The sequence below is a fragment of the Oryctolagus cuniculus genome, chromosome 1 (assembly GCF_964237555.1).
Source record: "Oryctolagus cuniculus chromosome 1, mOryCun1.1, whole genome shotgun sequence".
Classification (NCBI taxonomy): Eukaryota; Metazoa; Chordata; class Mammalia; order Lagomorpha; family Leporidae; genus Oryctolagus; species Oryctolagus cuniculus.
The window spans coordinates 56,604,259-56,630,962 of NC_091432.1; the positions used below are offsets into that span (position 1 = coordinate 56,604,259).

The 26,704-nt window shown below is 47.2% G+C and overlaps 1 protein-coding gene across 11 annotated transcripts in view; it reads right to left on the reverse strand.

Moving 5' to 3' along the window:
* Positions 1–10,055: 10,055 nt before the first annotated feature.
* The window catches only part of ZNF143 (zinc finger protein 143), a 52,246-nt gene continuing 35,597 nt past the window's right edge, over positions 10,056–26,704 (reverse strand). For all 11 annotated transcript variants that reach the window (XM_070073529.1, XM_008266029.4, XM_070073534.1 and 8 more), the window contains 4 exons: positions 26,358–26,506; positions 25,374–25,535; positions 13,078–13,224; positions 10,056–11,044 (listed from right to left, as the gene is read on the reverse strand). In XM_070073529.1, the coding sequence (XP_069929630.1) occupies positions 10,961–11,044; positions 13,078–13,224; positions 25,374–25,535; positions 26,358–26,506 (542 nt within the window). In that variant the 3' untranslated portion in view covers positions 10,056–10,960. The remainder of the gene's footprint in view (positions 11,045–13,077; positions 13,225–25,373; positions 25,536–26,357; positions 26,507–26,704) is intronic.

A 26,704-nucleotide genomic window follows, 5' to 3' on the forward strand; every position in this document is an offset into this window, starting at 1 on the left:
TTGAGCCGCGGCGCCAGCCTCTACTACTTCTTAATCCCTCACTCTTAATCCCTCACTTGTTTTAAAAAATATTTGTATTGGCCGGCGCCATGGCTCAATAGACTATCCTCCACCTGCGGCGCCGGCACACCGGGTTCCAGTCCCAGTTGGGGCGCCGGATTCTGTCCCGGTTGCCCCCCTTCCAAGCCAGCTCTCTGCTGTGGCCCGGGAGTGCAGTGGAGGATGGCCCAAGTGCTTGGGCCCTGCACCCCATGGGAGACCAGGAGAAGCACCTGGCTCCTGCCATCGGATCAGCGGGGTGCGCCGGTCACAGTGCGCCAGCCGTGGCGGCCATTGGAGGGTGAACCAACAGCAAAAGGAAGACCTTTCTCTCTGTATCTCTCTCTCACTGTCCACTCTGCCTGTCAAAAAAAAAAAAAAAAAATAGTAGTAGAGGGCTGGAGGGAAGTGCTGTTTTAAGTAGGGAGTTCAGGAATGCTTTCCTGAGGGGACAGTGTCTGCGCAGGAACCTGAATGAAGGGAAGAAATCTGCCCAATGGAGATGGGCTAGTTTATGATGGCAAAACTTGGCGTCACTTATGTCACCAAAAACTGCACTGCCTACGGAATAATGAACCAGAGCTGTAGTAGGAACAAGGTGGAAAGATGTCTATGAAATAATGGGGAAAGGGGAATTGCTAATGTGGAATAATTCCATTAAAAAACAGTAACAAGAAACAACCTAAGAAAACTTATTTATTTATTTATTTATTGGAAAGTCAGAGTTACACAGAGAGAGAGAGAGGTTTTCCATCAGATGGGTCACTCTCCAATTGGCCACAACGGCCAGAGGTGCACCGATCCGAAGCCAGGAGCCAGGAGCTTCTTCTGGGTCTCCCACGCAGGTGCAGGGGCCCAAGGACTTGGGCCATCTTCCACTGCTTTCCCAGGCCAAAGCAAAGCAGAGAGCTGGATTGGAAGTGGAGCAGCCGGGGCTCAAACCAGTGCCCATATGGGATGCCGGTGCTTTAGGCCAGGGTGTTAAACCCACTGCGCCACAGTGTCAGCCTTTTTTTTTTTTTTTTTTAAAGGGAAAAGGTTTATTGTCAGGTGAGGGAAACCTGACAGGCTGTCTCCCTGTGCACGAGAGAACAGCAGCCTGAAAAAAAAAAGCATTTATCACAGAGGAATATATCTAGAGAAATATGCAAAATTGTCAACAAGTCTACCGCTGAGGGTTGTTGTGTGGATTACAGAGGGAGCAGTTGGAGGACCCAGAGCCTGCTCACCAGAGGGCCTGGAGGAAGGCCTGGCACCACCCCAGGCCAGGGAGCCAGCCCCTTGCCTCTTCTGCCATAATTGGAGTTCCTGTCCCTTCCCCGTCACCTGGGCCTGGGCCATCTTTCCCGCAGCCCTTTCTGCCTCCTCTGGCTTTGCCCTTGGGAAAGGGGCCTGTGCTTCTGCTTCCCAAGCTGCCACATCAGTAGGACTGGCCTTCCCACCTGTCCCAGACAAGCAGCCTTGTGCTCTGACGCTGATAATGAAGACCCTCTGGCTCTGCACAGCCCACTTCTGAGTGCAGGGGATGAGCCGTTGTGCCTGGTTCCCAGCTGCAGAATGCTGGGACTGCTCACACGCTATGGCCAGTGTCACTGAGGCACCTGCCTCCCATTCAAGGCTTTTCAGAAGGCAAGGCTTGTTTCATTCATTATTTGTTTGTTTTTAAAGATTATTTATTTGAGAGGCAGAGTTACAGACAGAGTGAAAGATAGAGATCTTCCATCCGCTGGTTCACGCCCCAGATGGCTGCAACCACTGGAGCTGAGCCAGTCTGAGGCCAGAAGTCAGGAGTCAGGAACTTCTTCCAGGGCTCCCAGGTGGGTTCAGGGGACCAAGCACTTGGGCCATCTTCTGCTGCCTTCCCATGCCATTAGCAGGGAGCTGGATTGTAAGTGGAGCATCCTGGATTCAAACTGGCACCCAGATGGGATGCCGGCACTGCAGGAGATGCCTGCTACGCCACAGCTCCAGCCCCTCTTTCATTGTTTTGTATTCATGCCCACTCTCACCCTCCACTCCCAAGCTCTGCTGACTTCCAGGGCCCTGGGTACAAAAGTGCTCGTCAACCAATTGTTAGAAACAACACAAGGGCTGGTGCCGCGGCTCACTAGGCTAATCCTCCACCTTGCGGCGCCGGCACACCGGGTTCTAGTCCCGGTCGGGGCGCCGGATTCTGTCCCGGTTGCCCCTCTTCCAGGCCAGCTCTCTGCTGTGGCCAGGGAGTGCAGTGGAGGATGGCCCAGGTGCTTGGGCCCTGCACCCCATGGGAGACCAGGAGAAGCACCTGGCTCCTGCCATCGGATCAGCGCAGTACGCCAGCCGCAGCGCGCTGGCCGCGGCGGCCGTTGGAGGGTGAACCAACGGCAAAGGAAGACCTTTCTCTCTCTCTCTCACTGTCCACTCTGCCTGTCAAAAAAAAAAAAAAAAAAAAACCAACAACAACAACACAAGCACACAGAAAAATGGCCAGGGTCCCTGCCAGCTGTGTGGGAGACTCAGATGGAGTTGCAGGCTCCCAGCTTTGGCCTGGCCCCACGCTGAATGTTGCATGCATTCCTGGAGTGGACCTGTGTATGGAAGATCTTTCTGTCTCATTCTCTCAGTGTCTCTTTTCCTTTCAAATAAATTTTAAAAATTAAAAAAGGTATAGGGGTGGCTGGTGCCGCGGCTCACTAGGCTAATCCTCCACCTGCGGCGCCGGCACACCGGGTTCTAGTCCCGGTTGGGGCACCAGATTCTGTCCCAGTTGCGCCTCTTCCAGGCCAGCTCTCTGCTGTGGCCCGGGAGTGCAGTGGAGGATGGCCCAAGTGCTTGGGCCCTGCACCCCATGGGAGACCAGGAGAAGCACCTGGCTCCTGCCTTCGGATCAGCGCGGTGCGCCAGCCGCAACAGCCATTGGAGGGTGAACCAACGGCAAAGGAAGACCTTTCTCTCTGTCTCTCTCTCTCTCACTGTCCACTCTGCCTGTCAAAAATAAATAAATAAATAAATAAATAAAGGTATAGGGGTTCGATAACTGATAACCCAGAGTGTGGTCTGACCGGCTTTGAACTTTGCACTAAAGAAAAACAGTCTGGGAACCAAGGTTTCTGTCTGCCTTCCTGTTAGCTCCTACCTCCCACCCCTCTGCCTTCCCTGAACCAGAGGGAGGGGTTTTCTCCAAAGTTCTTTTTTGTCTTTGGTTCCAGAAGGGGTGCAGTTGTCTTGAGCAGCATCTGTATGATCTCATCAGTCTGGAATCTCATTTTCTTCCACCAGAATGCAGATTAACTTACAGGAAGGAAGAACAAAGTGGACGCTATGTCCAGGGCCCAGATGAATTTTGTCCCGGGTCAGTGTCTGCTTTTCTGCCCCATTCATCTCCCCTACAAATAATTTATTCCACCTCTCCCCAGGAAACCCATATCTCCCGTTTCTTTCTGTAGCTCAAAATGTTATTTAAGCTTCCACCATTTGGCCCTTCTTTAAGTCTCATTATTTTGTGTGAATCGCATGCACAGATGCACATAATTAATTTGTGTCTTTTCTCCCATTAATCCAGTTAATCCATTGTCACTTTATTTCAGAAGACTCAAATATCAAACCAGAAGGCAGAGGGGAGGTTTCTTTTGCCACAAAACTCAGAGAAAAGAGTCTCCTGGCTAAAGTTCAGGTAGTTCATTTGTCCCAGAAGGAGCCATGTGGCCATGAATTGCGCCTGGCCGTCCACAGCGCCTCCTGCTGGTGGCCAGCCCCAGCCCCCACCAGCCCGCTTTTCATTCATTAACTGCTTTCCTTTCTTTTTGGCTTTGCAATACCTCCACAGCTTCACAATAGTGAAGCCCACTTTTGCGGGGGCGGGGAGGGGTAGAGGGTGCATTTTTCTGTTGCTCCTGCTTTTGTGGTTAAAGAACATGAAGCAATTTCAGGAAGTCAGAACAGCCCCAAAGCAGTGGGGAAACCTGCCGGAGCAGTTTTACATGGGTAAGGCTTCTGGTGAGTGTGGGACTGCTCCCACGTGGGGCCTGGGGCCCTGCAGGACCCTCCACTGCACAAAAACCCTGCTGCTGGCTTGGAGCCAGAGGTCCCTGTTGGTAAAAGATAAGCGAGCTGGGGCTTTCTCAGAGAAACTGCAGGATTGTGTCGAAGTTCCTGAGACTGAGTCTGCAGCCGGGAGGAGAGTAGCGGTTTGCTCCCTCAGGTTCTCGGGCTGGGGGCCCTGGGGCTGGGGTCCCCTGCATCCACCGGGAGGCCCTGCAGAAATGGAGCCACCAAGGGAACACTTAGGGCCCACAGTGGAGCCCTAAGTGTTCTTATTGTCTTCTACTGCAGAAAAGTGGGCGGAGAAACCTTTTGCCGGCTGAGTTTTCTTTTTGTCTGTGGGTGCAATCATGCTGAATTTGGAGCATGCCTCGCTCTTAGCATGACCCCGTGTCCTTACATTTTAGCTCTGCTCTGGCAGCAGAATGAGGTTCTGTGCAGAGAACCGAGGGTGCCTGTGTACTTAAGCCAGGTGAGTTCTGAGCTGGAGGGAACAGCTGGAGACCACCTGTGCTCCCCTACTGGGCCTCCAAGTCACGCATGGGGGCAGCGAGAGAGGGGCTGGCAGGAGTGCACCCCTTAGTAGGACAGGCCATGGGATCTGTGGAGCTCAGGACAGAATGAAACCATGAGGCCTCCTGGTCCAAAAGCAGGAAGAAAGTACTCTTACAGGTAGCCATGAAGCCAGGTGCAAACAGACAAATGTCAGGGATGGACAGCAGTCAGATGCGTACAGATGGAAAACAGAACAGGGCTGTGCACGGGGGTCGCGCTGTTTTTCAGGGGTTCAGGGTTTCCGTTTGGGATGATGGAGAGGTGTGGTGGTGATGGCCACGCAGCAGTGCGAGCCCTTATTGACCAGGAAAGGCGTGTCAGAGTTGGTTAGGAGTACATCTGTGTCATGTATGTTTTACTACACACGTGCAAAGGCAGGCGTAGTGTTTTCTCTCTATTGTAGTTTCTTTCTTGACTTATAGTGGGTTTTGTTTGCTGTTTAATTGTTGTAAGTAAAGAAAAACTTCAAAAATAAACTTTAAAAAAATATTTATTTATTTATTTGAAAGACTAACACAGAGAAAGAAGGAGACGCAGAACGAGAGAGAGAGATCTTCCATCCACTGCTTCACTCCCAAGTTGGCCACAACGGCTGGAGCTACGCCAGTCTGAGCCAGGAGCTTCCTCCGGGTCTCCCACTTGGGTACAGGGGCCCAAGGACTTGGGCCATCTTCTACTGCTTTCCCAGGCCATAGCACAGAGCTGGATCAGAAATGGAGCAGCTGGGACTCGAACCGGCACTCGTATGGGATGCCAGCACTGCAGGCAGTGGCTTTACCCGCTATGCCACAGCGCTGGCCCCCAAAAATTAAGCTTTAAGTATGATTTCTACCCTTCATTTTTGTATTAGGCAATTACTTTTGTTTTGTTTTGTTTTGTTTTGTTTTGAGGCAGAGAGACAGAGGGAGAGTGCAAATGCCTGTGATGGCCAGGGTAGGCTGAAGCCAAGGCCAGGAGCTGGGAACTTGCTGCAGGTCTGCCACCTGTACGCAGGGACCTAGTTACCTGAACAGCACTTCGGTCTCCCAGGGTCTGCATTAGCAGGAAGGTGGGCTTGGGAGCCAGAGTGGGTAGCAAACCCAAGCATGCTGATGCAGGTGGCTTCACCACTAGGCTGCCTAATAATGGCCCTGCAAAGCCAATTTTATGTTTTTAAATATTTATTACCTTTATTTATTTGAAAGGCAGAGAGAATGAATCTTCTGTTTTACTCCCCAAATGCCTGCAACAGCTAGCCTCCCAGATGTGCATTAGCAGGAACCTGGGACAGAAGCAGAGCTGAGACTGGAATCCAGCAGACATCCTGAGCAGCTTAACCTGCTGTGCCACAGCACCCACCCCTGCCTGCAATGCCAACTTTAAATGCAAATATCAAGGATATCTGACCTTCATTTGGAATTACTGGAATTAGCAATTTGAATTGGTGTGGCTCATCTCACACTGGCTAGAAGATTAAACACAAGGCAAGCTCAGGAAGGCAGAGTGGGTGAAAAGAGAATGTGCGGGCACAGAACCTGATGAAACAGCTCTCCAGGATGTGGGGAGCTGTGGGCCTTGCAGCTGGTGCTCTTACAGGAGGCCTCAGAGCTGCCAGGTTCCTCCTCCTGCCAGGTGTCTCCCCTTCCCACAAGCCTGCCACCCCAGCCCACAGCAAATGGGCTACCCCAAATGTCTTTTTTTCCTTAATGTTTATTTGTTTGAAAGTTAGAATACAGATTGATCTGATTCACCCCCCAAATGCCTACAAGGCCAGGATTGAGCCAGGCCAAATCTAAGAGCCAGGAAGTCTATCCTTGTCTCCCACATGGATGGCAGGGTCTCATGTACGTGGACCATCACATGCTGCCTCACAGGCATATTAGCAGGGAGCTGGATTGGAAGTGGAGTAGCTGTGACTCAAACTGGCACCTGGATGGGATATGGCCATTCCAAGCTGCAGCTTAACCTACTGTGCCACAATTCCTTCCCTTCAAGGATCTTTAAAATTGAGAAATTGGGAAAGGGGTCATTGTGGCACAGCAGGTTAAGCCACCGCCTATGGCACTGGCATTCCAGGTGAGCCCGCATGGCACTGCAGCCCCTAGCATACCTATGGGACATCACTTACAAAGTGCAGCTTTGAAGATAAACCCAAGGCCAGAGGCCAGCATTGTGACACAGTGCATGGAGCTGCCACTCATGTGCCCCTGCTATTCTGTTTCTGATCCAGCTCCCTGCTAATGTGCCTGAGAAAGCAGAAGATGGTCCAAGTACTCTGGTCTTTGCCACTCACATGGGACACCAGGATGGAATTCCTAGCTCCTGAGGCTTTGGTCTGGCCCAGTTTTGGTTGTTGCAGCCATTTGTGGAGTGAAGCAGCAGATTGCAAGATCTCTTTCTCTCCTGCCCCTTCAGAAAGACTGTCTTTCTAATAAATAGAGGGGAAAAAAATGTCCAGACTGCACGAACTGGGTATTTGGTGCAACAGTTAATTCGCTGCTTAGGACACCTGCATCCCATATTGAAGTATCTGGTTTGAGTCTGGACTCCTCTCCTTCACTGCAGTTTTCTGGTCATGTACACCCCAGGAGTCAGCAGCTGGTGGCTCAAGTGCTTGGGCCCGTCACTCCTGTGGGGGACTCAGATGGAGTTCTTGGCTTCTGGTTTCAGCTTGGCCCAGCCCTGGCTGTTGTGGACATTTGGTGAGTCAATCAGTGGGTGGAAGGTCTCTGTCTCTGTTGTCATTCAAATAGAATGAAAATAAAAAATTAAATTTCAAGAGTGCAACCACACTACATTGAATTTCAAGAGCAGGGCCTTGTTCACAGCGTGCTGGCCACATACGCACCAAGCCAGTCCTGTTCCTCAGAGGGAAGGAAAGAGGGTGTTTGGCTGGAGGGTCCTCATCCTGGCCAGGAAAGCTGGGTCAGAAGGCGCCCCCAGTGGAGGGCTGAGGCAGCCTGGCTCTGCTTGCCCTGTGCCCCCCTACCCTCCTGGCCCAGATTGCAGCTGGGCATCCTTATTCTTCCCACTGACTGCTCCCTGGCCTGCCATCTTATCTGAACCAGGAAAAGACTTCCTTGGGTTGATAAATGGAATCCAGCACGTAGTTTCCCAAGTTGCTGACCCAATCCTATGACTGCCATCCAGGAAGGCAGGCCGTGCCGAGGCCTGCGAGGGGCCACGTGGGAGCAGAGCTCCCCTCTGGGCAGCTGCCGCTGTAGATTAAGGAAAGTTCCTACAAGGAGTGTAGACGGTAGGCAACGTGCTTTTTCTCAGTAGTGGCTGCAGGTTGAGCCGGGCCGGGCCGGGCTTCCCTGAGTATCATCAAGTAATGGTGCAGAGGGTCGTGCCTCAGTTGGCTCTGTGCCCTGAAGTGTACTCATTTCTTGGGGGGCAGGGGGTAGGGGTTGAACCCCGGGGGATTCCCTTCCACATGCTGCACTGGGAAGAGCTCCCATGGCAGCTGGCCTCTTCCCTTGGGGGAAATACACCACCTCCGATGTCCCTGAGGTCCCATTTGCAGGAAGGCAGGTCGGGGACAACCAGCAGTGCCCTGAGCCCTTCTCTGGGCACCAGTAGGAATGCATTTTTTGAGCCAAGGGGTAATTGAGCAGGATAATCCAGCTCAGCCCTGCCCAATCCAACTGGCAGAGACTCCTCCTGCTTTAGTGCTCCATTGTTCTGTGGATTCATCAGCCAACCCCAGTGTCTCTCCTCGTTGGATTCTAGATGGCCAAGGGAGGCCGACGGCTTGGGCGTTGGGCCCGGGAAGCCCAGGAGCGCCTTCTGACCTGGCTTTCCTGGCCAGGATGAGGACCCTCCAGCTAAACACCCTCTTTCCTTCCTTCTGAGGAACAGGACTGGCTTGGTGCGTATGTGGCCAGCACGCTGTGAACAAGGTCCTGCTCTTGAAATTCAATGTAGTGTGGTTGCACTCTTGAAATTTAATTTTTTATTTTCATTCTATTTGAATGACAACAGAGACAGAGACCTTCCACCAGACCTTCTGCCAGGCAGAGCAGCTCCCCATCAGCAGCAGGGACCTGCTCTGGGAAGCTGGAGCCTCTTCAGCTTCCTTCCCACCATGCTTCAGCGGGCCTCACACGGAGTTCTGTGTTTAAATGTTTTTGCCAAAAACGAAGGCTAGGTGACCAGGTCTTTTCCTAAAGCTGTCCGTGAAGGCTTCAAAGGAAAAGCAGCCAATCCCCTGCCCGACCCTGAAGGGTTTCCTACTTCAAAGGACCAAGTCTGACCCTCTTGAGCAAGAGTTCAAAGAACCTGATCAAAGATAACATTTCCATTCATTAGAACGGCACAGTATTTCCCCCTTTGTACTGTAAAGCTTGAGGTGAAACAGCCACATTTCGGCTTTCTGGCGCGAGATCAGTGAATGGCGGTGCAGGAGCGCACACTGCATGACAGCTCTTTTAGTTAAGGTGTGTGTGTTTTTTTTTTTTTTTTTTTTTTTAACTTTGTGGACTCTGCTTAATTTCTGATGCTAGGAAATGTTTTTTGGGGGCCAGCTTTGTGGCCCAGAAGTAAAACTGCTGCCTGAGACGCCGACATCCCATATGAGTGCCAGTTTGTGTCCCAGCTGCTCTACTCCAATGCAGCTCCCTGCTAATGGCCTGGGAAAAGCAGTGGAGGATGGCCCAAGTGCTTGGGCCCCTGCACTCAATGGGAGACCCGAAGAAGCTCCTGGGTCCTGGCTTTGGCCTGGCTCAGCGCTGGCTGTTGTGGTTATCTGGGAGTGAACTAGTGGATGGAGGACCTTACTGTCTCTAACTCTTGTCTGTAACTCTTTCAAAATAATAAGTAAATCTTAAAAAAAAAAAAAAAAAAAGAAAATAGTCTTTTGAGTGCTCAGGCTATCAGGTAATCAGAAATCACTAAAGCTCATCTTGGTCATTTAAGGTGGTAGCTGAGGTGCAGTGAAACACCACACTGGACTTGGGGTCAGAGTCACATATAAAGGCAGCGTTGGGCCTGGTAGTTAAGATGCCTGAATCCCACATCAGAGTGCCTGCACCTGATACCAAGCTTTGGCTCCTGCTGATGCAGACCCTGGGAAGCAGTGGTGATGGCTCAAGTAGCTGGGTCCCTGCCATCCACGTGGGAGACCCAGGTGGAATTCCTGGCACCTGGCTTCAGTGTAGCCCTGGCCCAGCCCTATCTGTTACAGGCATTTGCATAGTGAACCAGCAGATAGGAGTGTACTCTAATTCTTAAATAAAAAAATATTAAAAATCAACCAATCACACAAACCTGGGAGCAGTAAATCTCGTTATCTCACAAAACTGCTAAGACATAAAAATATGCACAAGTACTGACGCTGTGCCTTATGTACAACATACTCTCAGCACCTGTGTGCTGGGCTATATATAATCTGTTACATGTGTGACATATTCTGCAACATTCTCTCCCACCCCCGCACCGATTTAATAAAACAAATATAAAGGTTTGACATTTAAAAAATTGCTGTATTCAAAATTAATAATAAACTTTAGGGTAAATAAGCTTTAAAACAAAAGTACATAAGCAAAAATAAATAATTTACACCAACCCACTAACCTAATTTTCAGAGTAAAGCCATTTCCAATTACAGCACTGTTATCCCGGGCACCAACCTTTGGTCAAACTTTGATAGTTCATTATTTTTTAAAAAAACAGTAACAAAAAACCGTAAGTAAAATCTTTAACAAAACCCAAACACTGTATTTAATTTTTTTAATTTTAAATAACTAAACTTCATAATTTTATACATAATCCAATGTAATGCTAATTTCAGCTTGAAAAGAGCTGGTCTTTAACAGGGACTGGAAACAATGAATGTATGAATAATCTTCAAACCATGAGATACAAATAAAAATGGGTAAGTATATAGTGAACAAAAACTGTAGATACTCTACCAACTCGGGGAAATGGCTGAAGGCTTTCTATCCTTTATCATCCATGATGGCTTCTGGAATTAAGATCGCTTGACACGTAGAACCTTTGACATTTCAGATACTATAGCCTTTATTTTTTTCACATTAAGTTAAAATTCCATCCTAAGACCCTGTAAGACTTCACTGGTCTTGCAAATAGACTCTAGGAGTTTGTGGTATGATAAAATAACATGAAAACTGACTGTGCTGCCCTAATTTCATACTTCCTTGTACACAATGAATCAGTTTGGGAATCTATTCCAAGGGTTATATACACAAAAGTGTTAAGAATAAAATGTTCTCCACTCTTGCATAAAAACGTGTACAATGTATCAGGCATGGAAAACTCCCAATTTTCCTGGGCCCGGGCTTCATGGACTTCTGCTGCCAGAGATGAGAGGCTCCTCCTGGTTTTTATTGCTCCACTGTTCCTCGGATTAATCATCCAACCCCGGTGTCTCTCCTTGTTGGATCCTCGATGCTATTCTGATGGCTTCTTCCAGAGATGGCTGCTCTCCAAGCTGAAACATAAACACACTCATCAAACACTCACAGCTCAAAAGCCACAGTGACAATAATGCTAAAAAATGTTATATACCAAAAGTTAAATTTTTCTCTAATTTTCCGACACCTGTGCTTGTTAACATACTACTGTCAGGGCTGGCACTGTGGCACAGCAGGTAAAGCTGCCAACTGTGATGGCAGTATTCCATATGGATGCCGGTTTGAGTCATGGCTGCTCCACTTCCAGCCCAGCTCCCTGCTAATGCACCTGGAAAGCAGCAGAGGATGGCCCAAGTACTTGGGGTTTTGTACCCATGTGGGAGACTGGGAAGATGCTCTTGGCTTCTGGTTTCAAACTGGCCCAGCTTCAGCTGTTGTGGTCATTTGGGGAGTGAACCAGTGGATAAAAGATCTTTCTGTCTCTCCCTCTAATTTTGCCTTTCAAATAAATAATTTTTTCTTTTTTTTTGACAGGCAGAGTAGACAGTGAGAGAGAGACAGAGAGAAAGGTCTTCCTTTTACCGTTGGTTCATCCTCCAATGGCCGCCGCCACCGCCTCCGGCACGCTGCGGCCGGCACATCGTGCTGATCCGAAGGCAGGAGCCAGGTGCTTCTCCTGGTATCCCATGCGGGTGCAGGGCCCAAGCACTTGGGCCATCCTCCACTGCACTCCCGGGCCACAGCAGAGAGCTGGCCCGGAGAAGGAGGGCAACCGGGACAGAATCCAGCGCCCCAACTGGGACAGAACCTGGTGTGTCGGTGCCGCAAGGCGGATACATTTTTTTTAAAGATGCTGCTGTTGACCCAATCATTAAGAGCACAAAACCAAGCTTCTGCAAGGCAGAATAATGGAGGTTCTTTACTTAGGGTTTTGATAAATTTTTCACGTGGATGTAAGGGACAAAAGATGGTCACTTTGGCCAATGGGGATAGACAGCTTGCTGAGCCTTTTGCTGCCTTTTTTTTTTTTTTTTAAGATTTACTTATTTATTTGAAAGTCAGAGTTGCACAGAGAGAGGGAGAGATACAGAGACAGACGAAGAGAGAGAGAGAGAGAGCTTCCATCTGCTGGTTTACTCCCCCAGAGGGCCAAAATGGTAGGGCTGGGCCAGGCTGAAGCCAGCAGCTTCATCTGGGTCTCCCACATGGGGGCAGGGACCCAAGTACTTGGGCCATCCTCTACTGCTTTTCCCAGGCCATTAGCAGGAAGCCAGATCAGAAGTGGAACAGCTGGCCCCAAGTCCTTACCTTCTACACCTAACCAACTAAATAAAACCAAAGGTTTCTAGATTCTCTGCTTGAATCCAAGGTCTTCTCAGAGAATGGCTCCTTCTAAGTCTTCTAACATTCCCTAATTTTTTCTCCACTAAGATTTATTTATTTATTTGAAAGGCAGAGTGACAGAAGAAGGAAAGAGAGAGAAAGGGGAATATTCCATCTGCTGGTTTGCTCCCCAAAATGGCCCCAATAGCAAGGGCTAGGCCAGGTTGAAGCTAGGAGCCAGGAATTCCATCCAGGTCTCCCCCCATGAGTGGCAGGGGAGCAAGCACTTAGTCCATCATCCATTGCCTTCTCAAGCGCATTTGCAGGAAGCTGGATGGGAAGTGGAGCATCCGAGACTCAAATTGGCACTCACATGGGATGCCAGTGTCGTAAGTGGTGGTTTAACCTGCTGCGCCACAATGCTGCCCCCAACATTCCCTGCTTTACCATGGGGCTGTGCAGGGATTCTCAGAGGACTGATTTAGGATCTGTTTACATCAGCTTCACCTCCAAGGAACAGCTCTGAAGTGCTTTATGGAACCCTGCTGGGTACACACAGGGATGCATATCTGAAGATTTTTTTTTCTTGCTATGAATATCTCTAGTCCACAATAGTAGGAAACAAAGCGTTAGTCTTGAGTCCACCTCACATACAGTGGTTCCCTTGTACTAGGTTAGGTGACAGGTTAATCTACCACCTGTAACGGTCTTACACCCAGCATACCATACAAGGTTAGAGCTCGAGCAGCACCGCTGTCGCCTGAGGACAGCCTGCCTTTCCACTCACCTGAACTGCAATCTGGGTGCCATTGGATGTCGCCACTAAGGTCAGAGGTCTGGTTTCTGTGGTTACTAAGTGATGGCTGTGCTGTTGGTGCCCCATTTCTGAAGAGGCAGTATGGAATGCTGCCAAGTCTTGGGCCACAATTGCAACCTTTAGCAAAACAAATTGAAAAAGCCAGGTTAAAGTCCACTTATTGCAAATAACATTTTAAATAAATAACATTTTAAAATGTTATTTATTTATTTAGAAAACTACTATTTCCCCCCCGCAGAAACCTTTTATTTAAGGAATACAAACTTCATGTACTTCTTAATCTATTTTCAATTAACTTTATACATATTTTCAATTAACTTTATACATATGTGATTAACTATAGTAAATAAACAGTTCAACAAATAGTATGAAAGAAAAAAAAAGAACTGTTCCTCAACAGTCAAGACTAGGGCTGTTCAAAGTCACTGCATCTCAAAGTGTCAATTTCACTTCTATAGATTACCTTTTAGGTGCTTTATTAGTAATCACAAATTCAAAAGAAGGAGCTGACATTTTTCCATGGGATTTATTTATTTGAAAGGCAGAGTGAGAGAAAGAGAGGTAGAGACAGAATTTTCCATCTGCTTCTTCACTACCCAAATGGCTCCAATAGTCAGGTTTGGGTCAGGCTGAATCCAGGAGCCAGAACTCACCTGGGCCTCCCATATGGGTTGCAGGGGCCAAGCATTTGGGCCATCTTCTGTTGCCTTTGCAACAGAAGTGAGACAGCCGGGACTTGTTGTTGCAAACAATGGCTTAATCTACTATGCAACACCACCAGATCCACAAATGTAATTTTTTTTTTTGACAGGCAGAGTGGACAGTGAGAGAGACAGAAAGGTCTTCCTTTGCCGTTGGTTCAAACCCTCCAATGGCTGCCGCAGCCAGCGCGCTGCGCCGGCGCACTGCGCTGATCTGATGGCAGGAGCCAGGTGCTTCTCCTGGTCTCCCATGTGGGTGCAGGGCCCAAGCACTTGGGCCATCCTCCACTGCACTCCCGGGCCACAGCAGAGAGCTGGCTTGGAAGGGGGGCAACCGGGACAGAATCCAGCGCCCCGACCGGGACTAGAACCCGGTGTGCCGGCGCCGCAGGCAGAGGATTAGCCTAGTGAGCCACAGCGCCGGCCCACAAATGTAATTTTAAACAATGTATGTATGGCATAGGCATCAACTACTTCTGTTAAAAGATATTGTAAAGTTTTACTCAGCCAAATTCAGAGAAATGCTTAAAAACTAAAATCTGGGGCAGGTATTTGGTGCAGAGGTTTAAACTGCCTCTTGGGACACCTACATCCCATATCAGAGTGCCTGGTTTGAGTCCCGGCTGTTCTGCTTCCAGTCCATCTCCTTGCTAATGCACAGAGGCAGGAGAGGATGGCTCAGGTATTTGGGTCCTTGCTCTATTCATTTATGTGGGAGACCCAGATGGAGTTCCAAGTTTCTGGCCATGACCTGGCCCAGCCTTGACTATCGTGGGCATTTAGGGGAGTGAAACAACAGATGGACGATCTGTCTCTCTGCCTTTCATATAAAATGAAAATAAATACAAATTTTAAAAAATTAAAATTGCTGTTTACTTGGACATTAACCCACTAAAAATGCCATATTCTTAAGCTAGATATATATCTTAGATCAATTCCAGTTCTATAATCTAGTAAGAAAGACAGATTTTAGCCCAGCAATAGCAAAACAGTTTACACTGGACTAACCTTCCTGCAGATAACAATTATAAACTTATGGCAAAAATACAAAAAGTGGGTCCAGTGTTGTGGTGCAGCAGTTTAAGTGCTAGCTTGAGTCCCGGCTTCTCTGCTTTTGACCCAGGTTTCTGCTAATGCGCCTGGTAAGGCAGAGTAAGACGCCCCATGTGTCTGGGCCCCTGCCACCCATGTGGGAGAAAAGGATGGAGTCCCTGGCTCCTGGCTTCAGCCTGGCCCAGTCCTGGCCATTGGGGCAATTTGGGGAGTGAACCAGTAGATGGAAGATCTCTATCTACCTCTCTCTCTGTCACTCTTTTAAATAATAGTTTTTAAAAAATTACAAAAAGCAACTGCTTGAAGGCCCTGGAGAACAATGAAAAGCAGGAAGAAACTGGTGGGGAATCTCAAAAGGAGGGAGTCACTCTGGGTGACCTCTACCTTTAAACAGATTTTCTGCCGAGGTAGAGTTCTACCCCGACTTTTCAGCATGCAGCAACTTACTGTATCAGATAATAGAGTCCAGGACTACTAGAACAGCTGTACATTGAGAAGGATATCCCAGAGGGTGGAAGCCCTAAAGCCCTGGATAAAGTCTCAAGTCCTTTGGGCCCCAGACTACAAATGTATGCAGTTTCCAATAAGGTCCAAATAAGTCTGGCAGAAAGCAGCAGCTGGAGGTCTAAAAAGCTGGAGAAGAGATTTCAGTACCACTCATCACAAGAAAGACAGCATTTCAAGTTTCAGTCCTACCAAGTTCATGGAGGGAAGTTGGTTAACACCTCTGACTTTATAGTGAAACCCTAAACACCATGCTTTAAGAGTAAAGATTATGTCAGGACTAGAGATTTACCCTAAGACCTAATGGTAAAACTGAGACAGACATGCCTTTAGAGTATAAAACCAAGCCAAGCCTCTAGAACTGGTAGAAAAAACTACCTGAGAGAGGAAAAAAAAAATCAACATTCTTCAGAGAAAAATAAAAATTATCAAGGTATCATCCACAAAGTCTAAAACACTTATCATTAAAAATGATAAGACATGGGGCCGGCACTGTGGTACATTGGGTTAAAGCCCTGGCCTGAAGCATCGGCATCCCATATGGGTGCCGGTTCTAGTCCTGGCTGCTCCTCTTCTGATCCAGCTCTCTGCTATGGCCTGGGAAAGCAGTAGAAGATGGCCCAAGTCCTTGGGCTTTTGCACCCACGTGGGAGACCCGGAAGAAGCTCCTGGCTTCAGATGAGCGCAGCTCCGCCAGTTGTGGCCATCTGGGGAGTGAACCAGTGGATGGAAGACCTCTCTCTGTCTGCCTCTCTCTGTAACTCTGTCTTTCAAATAAATAAAATAAATATTTTAAAAAATGATAACAGGGCCGGCGCCGCGGCTCACTAGGCTAATCCTCCGCCTAGCGGCGCCGGCAGACCGGGTTCTAGTCCCGGTCGGGGCGCTGGATTCTGTTCCAGTTGCCCCTCTTCCAGGCCAGCTCTCTGCTGTGGCCAGGGAGTGCAGTGGAGGGTGGCCCAGGTGCTTGGGCCCTGCACCCCATGGGAGACCAGGAAAAGCACCTAGCTCCTGGCTCCTGCCATTGGATCAGCGCGGTGCGCCGGCCGCGGTGCGCCGGCCGCAGCGCGCCGGCCGCAGCGGCCATTGGAGGGTGAACCAACGGCAAAGGAAGACCTTTCTCTCTGTCTCTCTCTCTCACTGTCCACTCTGCCTGTCAAAAAATAAAAAAAAATTAAAAAAAAAAAAAGACTGCTGTTTAAAAAAATAATAATAAAATAAAATAAAATAAATATTTTAAAAAATGATAACAGGGCCGGCGCCGCGGCTCACTAGGCTAATCCTCTGCCTAGCGGCGCCGGCACACTGGGTTCTAGTCCCAGTTGGGGCGCTGGCTTCTGTCCTGGTTGCCCCTCTTCCAGGCCGGCTCTCTGCTGTGGCCAGGGAGTGCAGTGGAGGATGGCCCAAGTGCTTGGGCCCTGCACCCCATGGGAGACCAGGAGAAGCACCTGGCTCCTGCCTTCGGATCAGCACGGTGCGCTGGCCACAGCGCGCCGGCCGCGGTGGCCATTGGAGGGTGAACCAACGGCAAAGGAAGACCTTTCTCTCTGTCTCTCTCTCTCACTGTCCACTCTGCCTGTAAAAAAATAAAAAAAAATGATAAGAAGAAAATATGAACAGGAATCAAGAGAAAATGAAATAAATAGAAATAAACCTTGAGATGACCAAAATGTTGGAAGTAGAAGACACTGATTTTAGTGCAGCTATTATGAATATGTTCAAGGGCTTAAATGAAAAGATAGCCGCCAGAATGAATGAACACAGGAAGAATTTTAGTAAACAAAATTATTTAAAAAGGCAATTCTACAAGTGAAAATAACAATATCTAAAATTAAAAATCATCTGAGTGGGCAACAAGAGACAATGATAGCAAAAGAAAGGGTCAAATTAACTCACAGATTAGGAGAACCATGAGAAAGATTTAAAAAACTGAACACATCTCCAGCAACTTGTGGGACTAAACCAAGTTAATATACATATAATTAGAGTCCTAGAAGAAAAGGAAAAAAATAAAAATATTTTTGATGAAATAATGGCCAAACTCTTCAAATCTGGTAAAGAAAAAAAAAGTCACTAACTTAGAAAGTTAGCATGTAAACACAAGGAAAACCACGCTATATTAAAATGTTAAAAAGAAATGTAAGGAGAACATCTAGAGAAGAAAAATGACATGGGGAACAGTGATCTGAACATAGCTGACTTCTCAGCAGAAATCATGGACAGGGACAATTTAAAGAACTGAAGGAAAAAACTACCGACCAAAAATTCTGTATTCAGAAAAAAAAAAAAAAATCCTTTAAAGCAAAAATAAATAGGGCCAGGGTCAGTGCTGTGGCTTAGTGGGCTAAGCCTCCACCTGCAGTGCCGGCATCCTGTATGGGCGCCAGTTCGAGTCCCAGCTGTTCCTCTTCTGATCCAGCTCTCTGCTATGGCCTGGGAAAGCAGTAGATGATGGCCCGAGTTCTTGGGCCCCTGCATCCACGTGGGAGATCTAGAAGAAACTTGAATAGGCTCAGCTCCAGTCATTGCAGCCATCTGGGGAGTGAACCAGTGGATGGAAGTCCTTTCTCTCTGTCTCTTCCTCTCTGTGTCTGTTAACTCTATCTCTCAAATAAATAAAAAAATCTTTTTTACAGATACAGAGAGGCAGAGACAGAATGGTCTTTCAACCACTGGTTCATTCCCCAGATGGCTGCAATGTCCCGAACTGTGCTGATCTGAAGCCAGGAGTTTATTCCGGGTCTCCCAAGTGGGTGTAGGGGCCCAAGTACTTGGGCCACCTTCTGCTGCTTTCCCAGGCACATTAGTAGGGAGCTGGATTGGAAGTGGAGCAGCCAGGACTTGAACTAGCACCTACATGGGATGCTGGTGCTGCAGGTGGTGGTTTTACTCACTATGCCACAGCGCAGTCCCTTATAAACTGTTAACTTAAGGATGTATACTGTAATCCTTACAGCAACAAAAAAGATTAACATGCAAAGATATAATTTGGAAATCTTTAGAGGAATTAAAATGAAATATGAGGGGTGGGCATTGCAGTGCAGTGGGTTAAGTCATCAGTTGTGATGTTGAAATCTCATATCTGAGTAGTTGTTCAAGTCTCAGCTACTCTACTTCTGATCCAGCTCCCTTCTTTTTTTTATTTTAAGATTTATTTTTTTATTTGAAAGTCAGAGTTACACCGAGAGAGGAGAAGCAGAGAAAGAGATCTTCCATCCAATGATTCACTCCCAAGATGGCCGCAACAGACAGAGCTGCGCTGATCCGCAGCCAGGAGCCAGGAGCCAGGAGCTTCTTCCGGGTCTCCCACGTGGGCGCAGGGGCCCAAGGACCTGGGCCATCTTCCACTGCTTTCCCAGGTCACAGCAGAGAGCTGGATTGGAAGCGGAGCAGCCGGGACCAGAACCGGTGCCCATATGGGATGCTGGCACTTCAGGCCAGGGCGTTAACCCGCTGCGCCACAGCGCTGGCCCCTCCGGCCCCTCCAGTTCCCTTCTAATGCACTTGGGAAGCAGCAGAAGATGGCCCAAGTGCTCAGGCCCCTGCCACTCACATGGGAAACCAGGACTGAGTTCCTGCGTTCTGGCTTCAGCCTGACTCAGAACTGGCTGTTGTAGCCATCTGGGGAGTGAACTAGCAGACAGATCTCTTTTTCTCTCTCCCTCTCCCTTCCTTCCTGTGTCACTCTTTCAAATAAACATAAAATTTCTAAAATAAATAAAATGAAACATGTATGCACTTAATAACTAACATTTGAAGAAAAAAAAAAACACCAAAAACTAACAGAACTAAATGGGGGAAAAGATACAAATTCCATACAGTTGGAGATTTTAATTCTTATTTCTCAGTAACTGATAGAACACAGAAGGAAAAAATTAAAAGCTATAGGATATTTGAACATCACACATCACAATCGAGCACCTGGACCTAATTTATGTCCATAATACACTATACCCAAGAAATACAGAGTACACATTCTTTTCAAATATACATGGAATATAATTGAAAATGGGTGAGAGACACATAAAAACAAGTCTCAGTAAATTTCAAAGTAATGACTCTTGGGGCTAGCGTTGTGATGCAGAAGGTAAAGCTGCTGCCTGAAGTGCCACCATCCCATACCCAGCTCCCTGCTAATGGCCTGGGAGAACAGCAGAAGATGGCCCAATGCTTCAGCCCTATGTAGGAGACTCGTGGACTGAAGTTAAAGCAATTCTTGAAAAAAAATTTTTTAAAGATATATTTATTTGAAAGGCAAAGCTACAGAGAAAGAGAGAGCGAGAGTGTGTGAGTTATCTCTAACTTGGCCCAGCTCTGGCTGTTGTGGGCATCTGGGGAGTGAACCAGTGGATGCAAACTTTCTTGGGGCCAGTCTTGTGATAATTACTAATAATTAAGCCACATGCAACACTGGCATCCTATATAGGTGCTGCTCCACTTCTCATCCAGCTCCCTGATAATGCACCTGAGAAAGCAACGCTGGTGTGCCTGGAAAAGCAGTAGGAGACCACCCAAGAGCTTGAGCCCCTGCACCCATGTGGGAGACCCAAATGAAGCTCCTGGCTTCGGTCTGGCCCAGTCCTGGCTGTTACAGTCATTTCGGGAGTGAACCAGTGGATGGACGATTTCTCTGTCTCTCCCTCTTTCTGTAACTCTGCTTTCCAAATAAATAAATGAATCTGTTTTAAAAAAGATAAATAACAATGACATATCTAGAAAAATACTAAGTATTGAGAAATTAAGCAACATACATCTCTCTAAAATTTAAAAATTTTATTTATTTATGACAGATATCTCTTATTTGCTGGTTCACTCGCCGACTTCCTATAACAGCTGGGGCTGGGCCAGAGCCAGGTTCTGAGAACTCCAGGTCTCCCATGACAGTGCAGGGCCCAGCTATTTGGGTTATTCTCTAGTGCCTCCTGAGTCTACACTGGTAGGAAGCCAGAATCAGGAGCTGGAATCAGGCACCAAACCAAGGTACCCCACTAGGGGATGCAGGTGACTTAACTGAATGTCAAGCTCCTACCCCAAGTGACATTAATGTAAATAACCATAAAAGAAATGACCAGAAAAACTAGAAAATATTTGGAATTCAAAGAAAGTTAAAATAATGTATCTAAATTTGTGAACTGAAGTTAAAGCAATTTAAAAAAAATTTTTTTTATGATTTATTTATTTGAAAGGCAAAGTTATTGGGGGGGGGCAGAGAAAGAGAAAACAGTTATTGACCATCCATCACTGGTTCATTCCCCAAATGATCACATGGCCGGGACTAGGCCAGATTGAAACCAGGAGCCCAGAACTCCATCCAGGCCTCCCACATGGGTACAGGATCTCAAGCACTTGGGGCATCTTCCGCTGCTTTCCCAGGCACATTACCAGGGAACTAGATCAAAAGTGGAGCAGCTGGGACTTAAACCTGTGTATACATGAGATGCTAGTGCTGCAGGTGGCAAGTTAACCCACTGCATCACAATGCCAGTCCCAGCAATTCTGTTTTTTGTTAAAAAAATCTTTTTTTAAAAAAGATTTATCTATCTATCTGTATGAAAGGCAGAGTGACAAAGAGAGGGAAAGAGAGATGGAATGCTCTTCTATTCACTGGTTCACTCCCTGAATGACTACAATAGCCAGTGCTGGGCCAGGCAAAAGCCAGAAGCTAGTAAGTCCATCTGGGTCTCCTATGTGGGTGGCAGGAACTCAAGTCCCTGAGGCATAATCCACCACTTGCAAGACACTGATGTACAGGGATCTGGATTGGAAGCAGAGGAGCCATGACTCAATTCCAGGCACTCCAATATGAGACAGGGCATCCCAAGTGGTGGCTTAACCCTCTATGCCACAATGCCTGCCCCTAAAGCAATTCTTACAGATAAATTTGTAGCTATAAATTTTCATATTAGATGAGAAGGTTTTAAGTCAATGATTTTAATTTCCCTTTTAATAAGAAAAAAAAAACAGTAAAACAACAGTCAACTGAAAGAAGGAAATATTATGAACAAAAATACATGAAATAAAGAAAAAAAATGAGTTAATAGTGAAAGACTAATAAAATTCATAAAGTCCTACAAAGATGATCATGAAAAAATGCAAATAATCAATACCAAGAATGGAAGAGGGATGTAACTTCAGATCCTATAGATATTAATTGGATAAAAAGGAAATATTATAAAGAACTTCATGTCAAGGCCGGCGCCGCAGCTCACTAGGCTAATCCTCCGCCTAGCGGCGCCGGCACACCGGGTTCTAGTCCCGGTCGGGGCGCCGGATTCTGTCCCGGTTGCCCCTCTTCCAGGCCAGCCCTCTGCAGTGGCCAGGGAGTGCAGTGGAGGATGGCCCAGGTGCTTGGGCCCTGCACCCCATGGGAGACCAGGATAAGCACCTGGCTCCTGGCTCCTGCCATCGGATCAGCGCGGTGCGCCGGCCGCAGCGCGCCGGCCGCGGCGGCCATTGGAGGGTGAACCAACGGCAAAGGAAGACCTTTCTCTCTGTCTCTCTCTCTCTCTCACTGTCCACTCTGCCTGTCAAAAAAAAAAAAAAAAAAAAAAGAACTTCATGTCAATAATTATGACAACTCAGATGAAATGGAAAACTCCTTCAAAATAGGTATGAGAAGAAATAGAAATCTGTAGTAGTGTTATATCTGTTAAAAATGAACAAACAAACTGAATTCATAATCAAAAAACTCCCTAAAAAAGAAAATTCCAGTGGCCCAGAGGGAATTAAGCTGACGCCTTCAACACAGGCATCCCATGTCGGAGAACTGGTTCACTCTGGATCTCACTCTGTGTTAACGGCACCCGGGAAAGCAGTGGAAGATGGCTCAAATACCTGGGCCCTGCCACTCATGTAGGAAACCAGATAGAATTCTGGACTCCTGGCTATGGCCTAGGCCAGTCCCAGCCACTGGGGCCATTTGGAGAGTGAACCAGAAAATAGAAGATTCCTGTCTTTCCCTCTCTGTCACTCTGCCTTTCAACTAAATAAAATAAAAAATTTTTTTAAAAGATTTGTTCTTTATTTGAAAGCAGAGTTTCAGAACAAGAGGAGAAAAGAGAGAGAGAGAGAGAATCTGGCCGGCGCCGCGGCTCACTAGGCTAATCCTCCGCCTAGCGGCGCCGGCACACCGGGTTCTAGTCCCGGTCGGGGCGCCGGATTCTGTCCCGGTTGCCCCTCTTCCAGGCCAGCCCTCTGCTGTGGCCAGGGAGTGCAGTGGAGGATGGCCCAGGTGCTTGGGCCCTGCACCCCATGGGAGACCAGGAAAAGCACCTGGCTCCTGGCTCCTGCCATCGGATCAGCGCGGTGCGCCGGCCGCAGCGCGCCGGCCGCGGCGGCCATTGGAGGGTGAACCAACGGCAAAGGAAGACCTTTCTCTCTGTCTCTCTCTCTCACTGTCCACTCTGCCTGTCAAAAAAAAAAAAAAAAAAAGAGAGAGAGAATCTTCCATCTATTGATTCACTCGCCAAATGGGTGCAACAACCTGGGTTGGGCCAGGCCACAGCCAGGAGCCAGGAGCTTCTTCCAGGTCTCCCACATGGGCGCAGGGGCCTAAGCACTTGAGCCATCCTCCGCTGCTTTCCTAGGAACATTAGCAGGAAGGTGGATTGTAAATGGAATAGCTGGGATTAGAACCGGTGCCCACATGAGCAGCACCATATGAGTGAACCACCAGATGGAAGACCACTCTCTCTCTCTCTGCCTCTCCTCTCTCTGTGTAACTCTAACTTTCAAATAAATAAATAAATCTTAAAAAAAAAAAGAAGAAGAAGAAGAAGTGGAGTAACCAGGACTTGAACCAGGCACTCTGATATGGGATGCAGATGTCCTAAGCCGCAACTTAACTACTGTGACACTTGTGCTCTCTTGTCAAACTCTTAAAGAAGAAATAATGCCAACCTACACAAGCTATCAGAACATACCACAGAAAGGAATACCTTCCAACTTGTTTCTGAAGCTAGCACAACCCTGATATTGAAATAGGAGTCTGGGGTAGCCATCTGGCAAAGTAATTAAGATGCAGCCCAAGTGGGGGGCTGCCTCTGATTTTTATATTTTCTTTCAAATTATTTATTTATTTATTTGAGAGGCAGAGATACAGAGATAGAGACAGAAAGACAGACAGAGGTCACATCCATTGGCTCATTCCCCAATGTCCACAACAGCAGGGACTGGGCCAGGCCAAAGTCAGGAGCCAGATACTCAATCCAGGTCTCCCATGTGCAGGGAGTGGTAGGAGCTTAATTACTTGAGTCATCCTTATCAGAAAGCTGAAGTTGGGAAGCTGGGTATTGAACCCAGATACTCCCAATATGGGACACAGGCTTAATTGCCAGGTTAAATGCCTACTATCCTATGAATTTTGGAATCCACTTATTTGTACTTTCAGCCTGTGTGAATTTTGATTTTGATGATATTAAACATGTAAATGAATCTTGGATGGCTGACAGCTCCTTTTGTAGACTTTCTCTGAACAGGGTAAAGTAGCTGCAGTAAGACTTTTTATTTATTTATTTGACAGGTAGAGTTACAGACAGTGAGAGAGACAGAGAGAAAGTTCCTCCCTCCACTGGTTCACTCCCCAAATGGCCGCCACAGCCATCGCTATGCCGATCTGAAGCCAGGAGCCAGATGCTTCCTCTAGGTCTCCCACGCGGATGTAGGGGCCCAAGCACTTGGGCCATCCCCCACTGCCCTCCAGGGCCACAGCAGAGAGCTGGACTGGAAGAGGAGCAACTGGGATCAGAACCCGGTGCCCATATGGGAGGATTAACCTAGTGTACCATGGCACTGGCCCCATTTGCAGTAAGACTTAAAAATACCTTGTACAGGGACCGGCACTGGGGTGCAGCAGGTTAACGCCCTGGCCTGAAGCACCGGCATCCCATATGGGCACCTGTTTGAGACCCGGCTGCTCCACTTCCAATCCAGCTCTCTGCTTTGGCCTGGGAAAGCAGCAGAAGATGGCCCAAGTCCTTGGGCCCCTGCACCCACATGGGAGACCTGGAGGAGGCTCCGGGCTCCTGGCTTCGGATTGGTGCAGCTCCGGCCATTGCGGCCAACTGGACAGTGAATCATCGATTGGAAGACTTCTCTCTCTCTCTGCCTTTCCTTCTCTGTGTAACTCTTTCAAATAAATAAATAAATCTTTAAAAAAAAAAAGTGGATTATCTGTGGGGACAAGAACTGAGTTGATATAGGCAGGAGTGAGAGGAAGACTTCTTACTGTACATATTTTTTGATTTTTAAAATATTGACATAATGGTGCTGGCACTGGCATAATGGGCTAAGCCTCTACCTGCAGCACTGGTATCCCATATAGGTGCTGGTTCTAGTCCCAGCTGCTCCTCTTGTGATCCAGCTCTGTTATGGCCTAGAAAAGCAGTAGAAAATGGCCCAAGTACTTGGGTCCTTGTGCTGGCATGGCAGACCTGGAAGAAGCTTCTGGCTCCTGGCTTCGGATCAGCCCAGCTCTGACCTTTACGGCCGTTGGGGAGTGAACCAGTGGGTGGAAGATCTTTCTCTCTGTCTCTCTCTCTGTCTGTAACTCTACCTCTCAAATAAATAAATTAATTAATAATCTTTAAAAAATTAAAGATTACAAATCAAGTCTTTTGATGGGTTTGTCTCTGCTTTGTACTGATTGATAGTTTTTTTAAACAAAAATGTTGATATATTAAATAAAGCAAATTTTGCAAATGAATTCATTTCCTAAGTATATGATAATGATGATGACAGGAGTAGCTACCAGCAATAATCTTCACATTTACCTAGGTTAAGTACTTTACACAATTTATCTTATTTAATCCTGGTATCAACCCTGAGAGGGATCCAACTATCATTCCAGGTTTATAGGTGAGGAAAAAGGAGGTCTGAGGATTAAATAGCGAGAAGTTGAAAAAATGGGATTCAGTCCAAAGTCTGTGTGCCCAACCACTGTGTACTACAGCGTATCTGTTTAGATGCTGTTATATGTAATGAATGATACAAAAGACAAGAAGTAATTACCTGTTGCCCTTCTGTACCCTCAGCAGTAACCATAGCAACTGAGTGTGTTCCTGATGAGGAGATGACAGCGTCATGAGCGGGGACTGTGATGGGTGTGCCATCCTGTGTTACCATTGTGATGGTATTGCCAATGGCCTGCATGTCAGCTTGAGATATGTTGACCTGCAATATAATGCATTTTAAAAATCAACTGATGTTTCTTATGATATATGCCAATCTTAATTAAGGTCTAGGCCTAATTCCTGTATAAATTTACCCTCTGAGAACAACAAATAAGCCTTTTATACTGGGATAAACTCTTTCAGTCATCAGAAAAATTAATCAATCTTAAATGTATCTCTTCCCTCTTTTGAATTGTTTCACCTGGATCCATTCCTTTTATTTCTTTACTTTTTTTTAGAAGATTTATTTATTTGAAAAGCAGAGCAACAGAGGTAGAGGAAGAGGATAAGAGGGAGAGAAGGGGGGGGGGACTCCATGTGGGTTCCCATGTGGGGGCCATCATCACTGCTTCCCAGGCACATCATCAGGAAGTTGAATCAGAAAGGGAGCAGCCAAGATTGGATCTGGAACACTGATATGGCATGTGGGCATTGCAGTGGTAGCTTAACCCACTCTGCCACAGTGCTGGCCCTGTGGTCCATTACTTTTCAAGCTCAGTCTCACTGTGGTTTTGACCTTCACTGCCTCCCCTTAGGGCTATAGCAATAACACTATCTGGATTCTAAACAATCACCAACATTTTCTCTCTACTCATCTCTCTGCAAGTAATCTCTTCCAGCAGGCTACTGAGAAACTTCAGGAGCTCTGCCTCTGCCTAGAGGCTGAAGACCAAAGTCTGTGCCTTGACAGTCAAGGCTGTCCTCAGTGGAGACCCGGCATATCTTGACAGTCAAGGCTGTCCTCAGTGGAGACCCGGCATACCTTTCAAGATCAGCTTCAGGGAAATGTTAATTTGTTTGGCTTCTTTTGGTGGGTACTTACATGCTGAGTCCCATCTTGGGATATAAGTGTAACCTGTTGACTCAACCCAGACTGGGTTACTGTAGCTACTTGTGTAGACACAACATCGTCCCCATCTACACCTGTAACATAGGTGATCTGGGACCCTTTAAGAACATCTTCACCTTGACCTGTTCAAAACAAATGATTCATTTATTTAACCAACCAACCAACCAATATATTTAGAAAACAGAGGACATTTTAAAGATATAGAAGAAAATTATATAAATTAAGATGTGAACACACCTATATTCTAAATAATAAAAACAGCTTCTGGAACTTTAAATTTCTCCACCTCCACATTTATAAGCCCAAACAACATTAAAGCA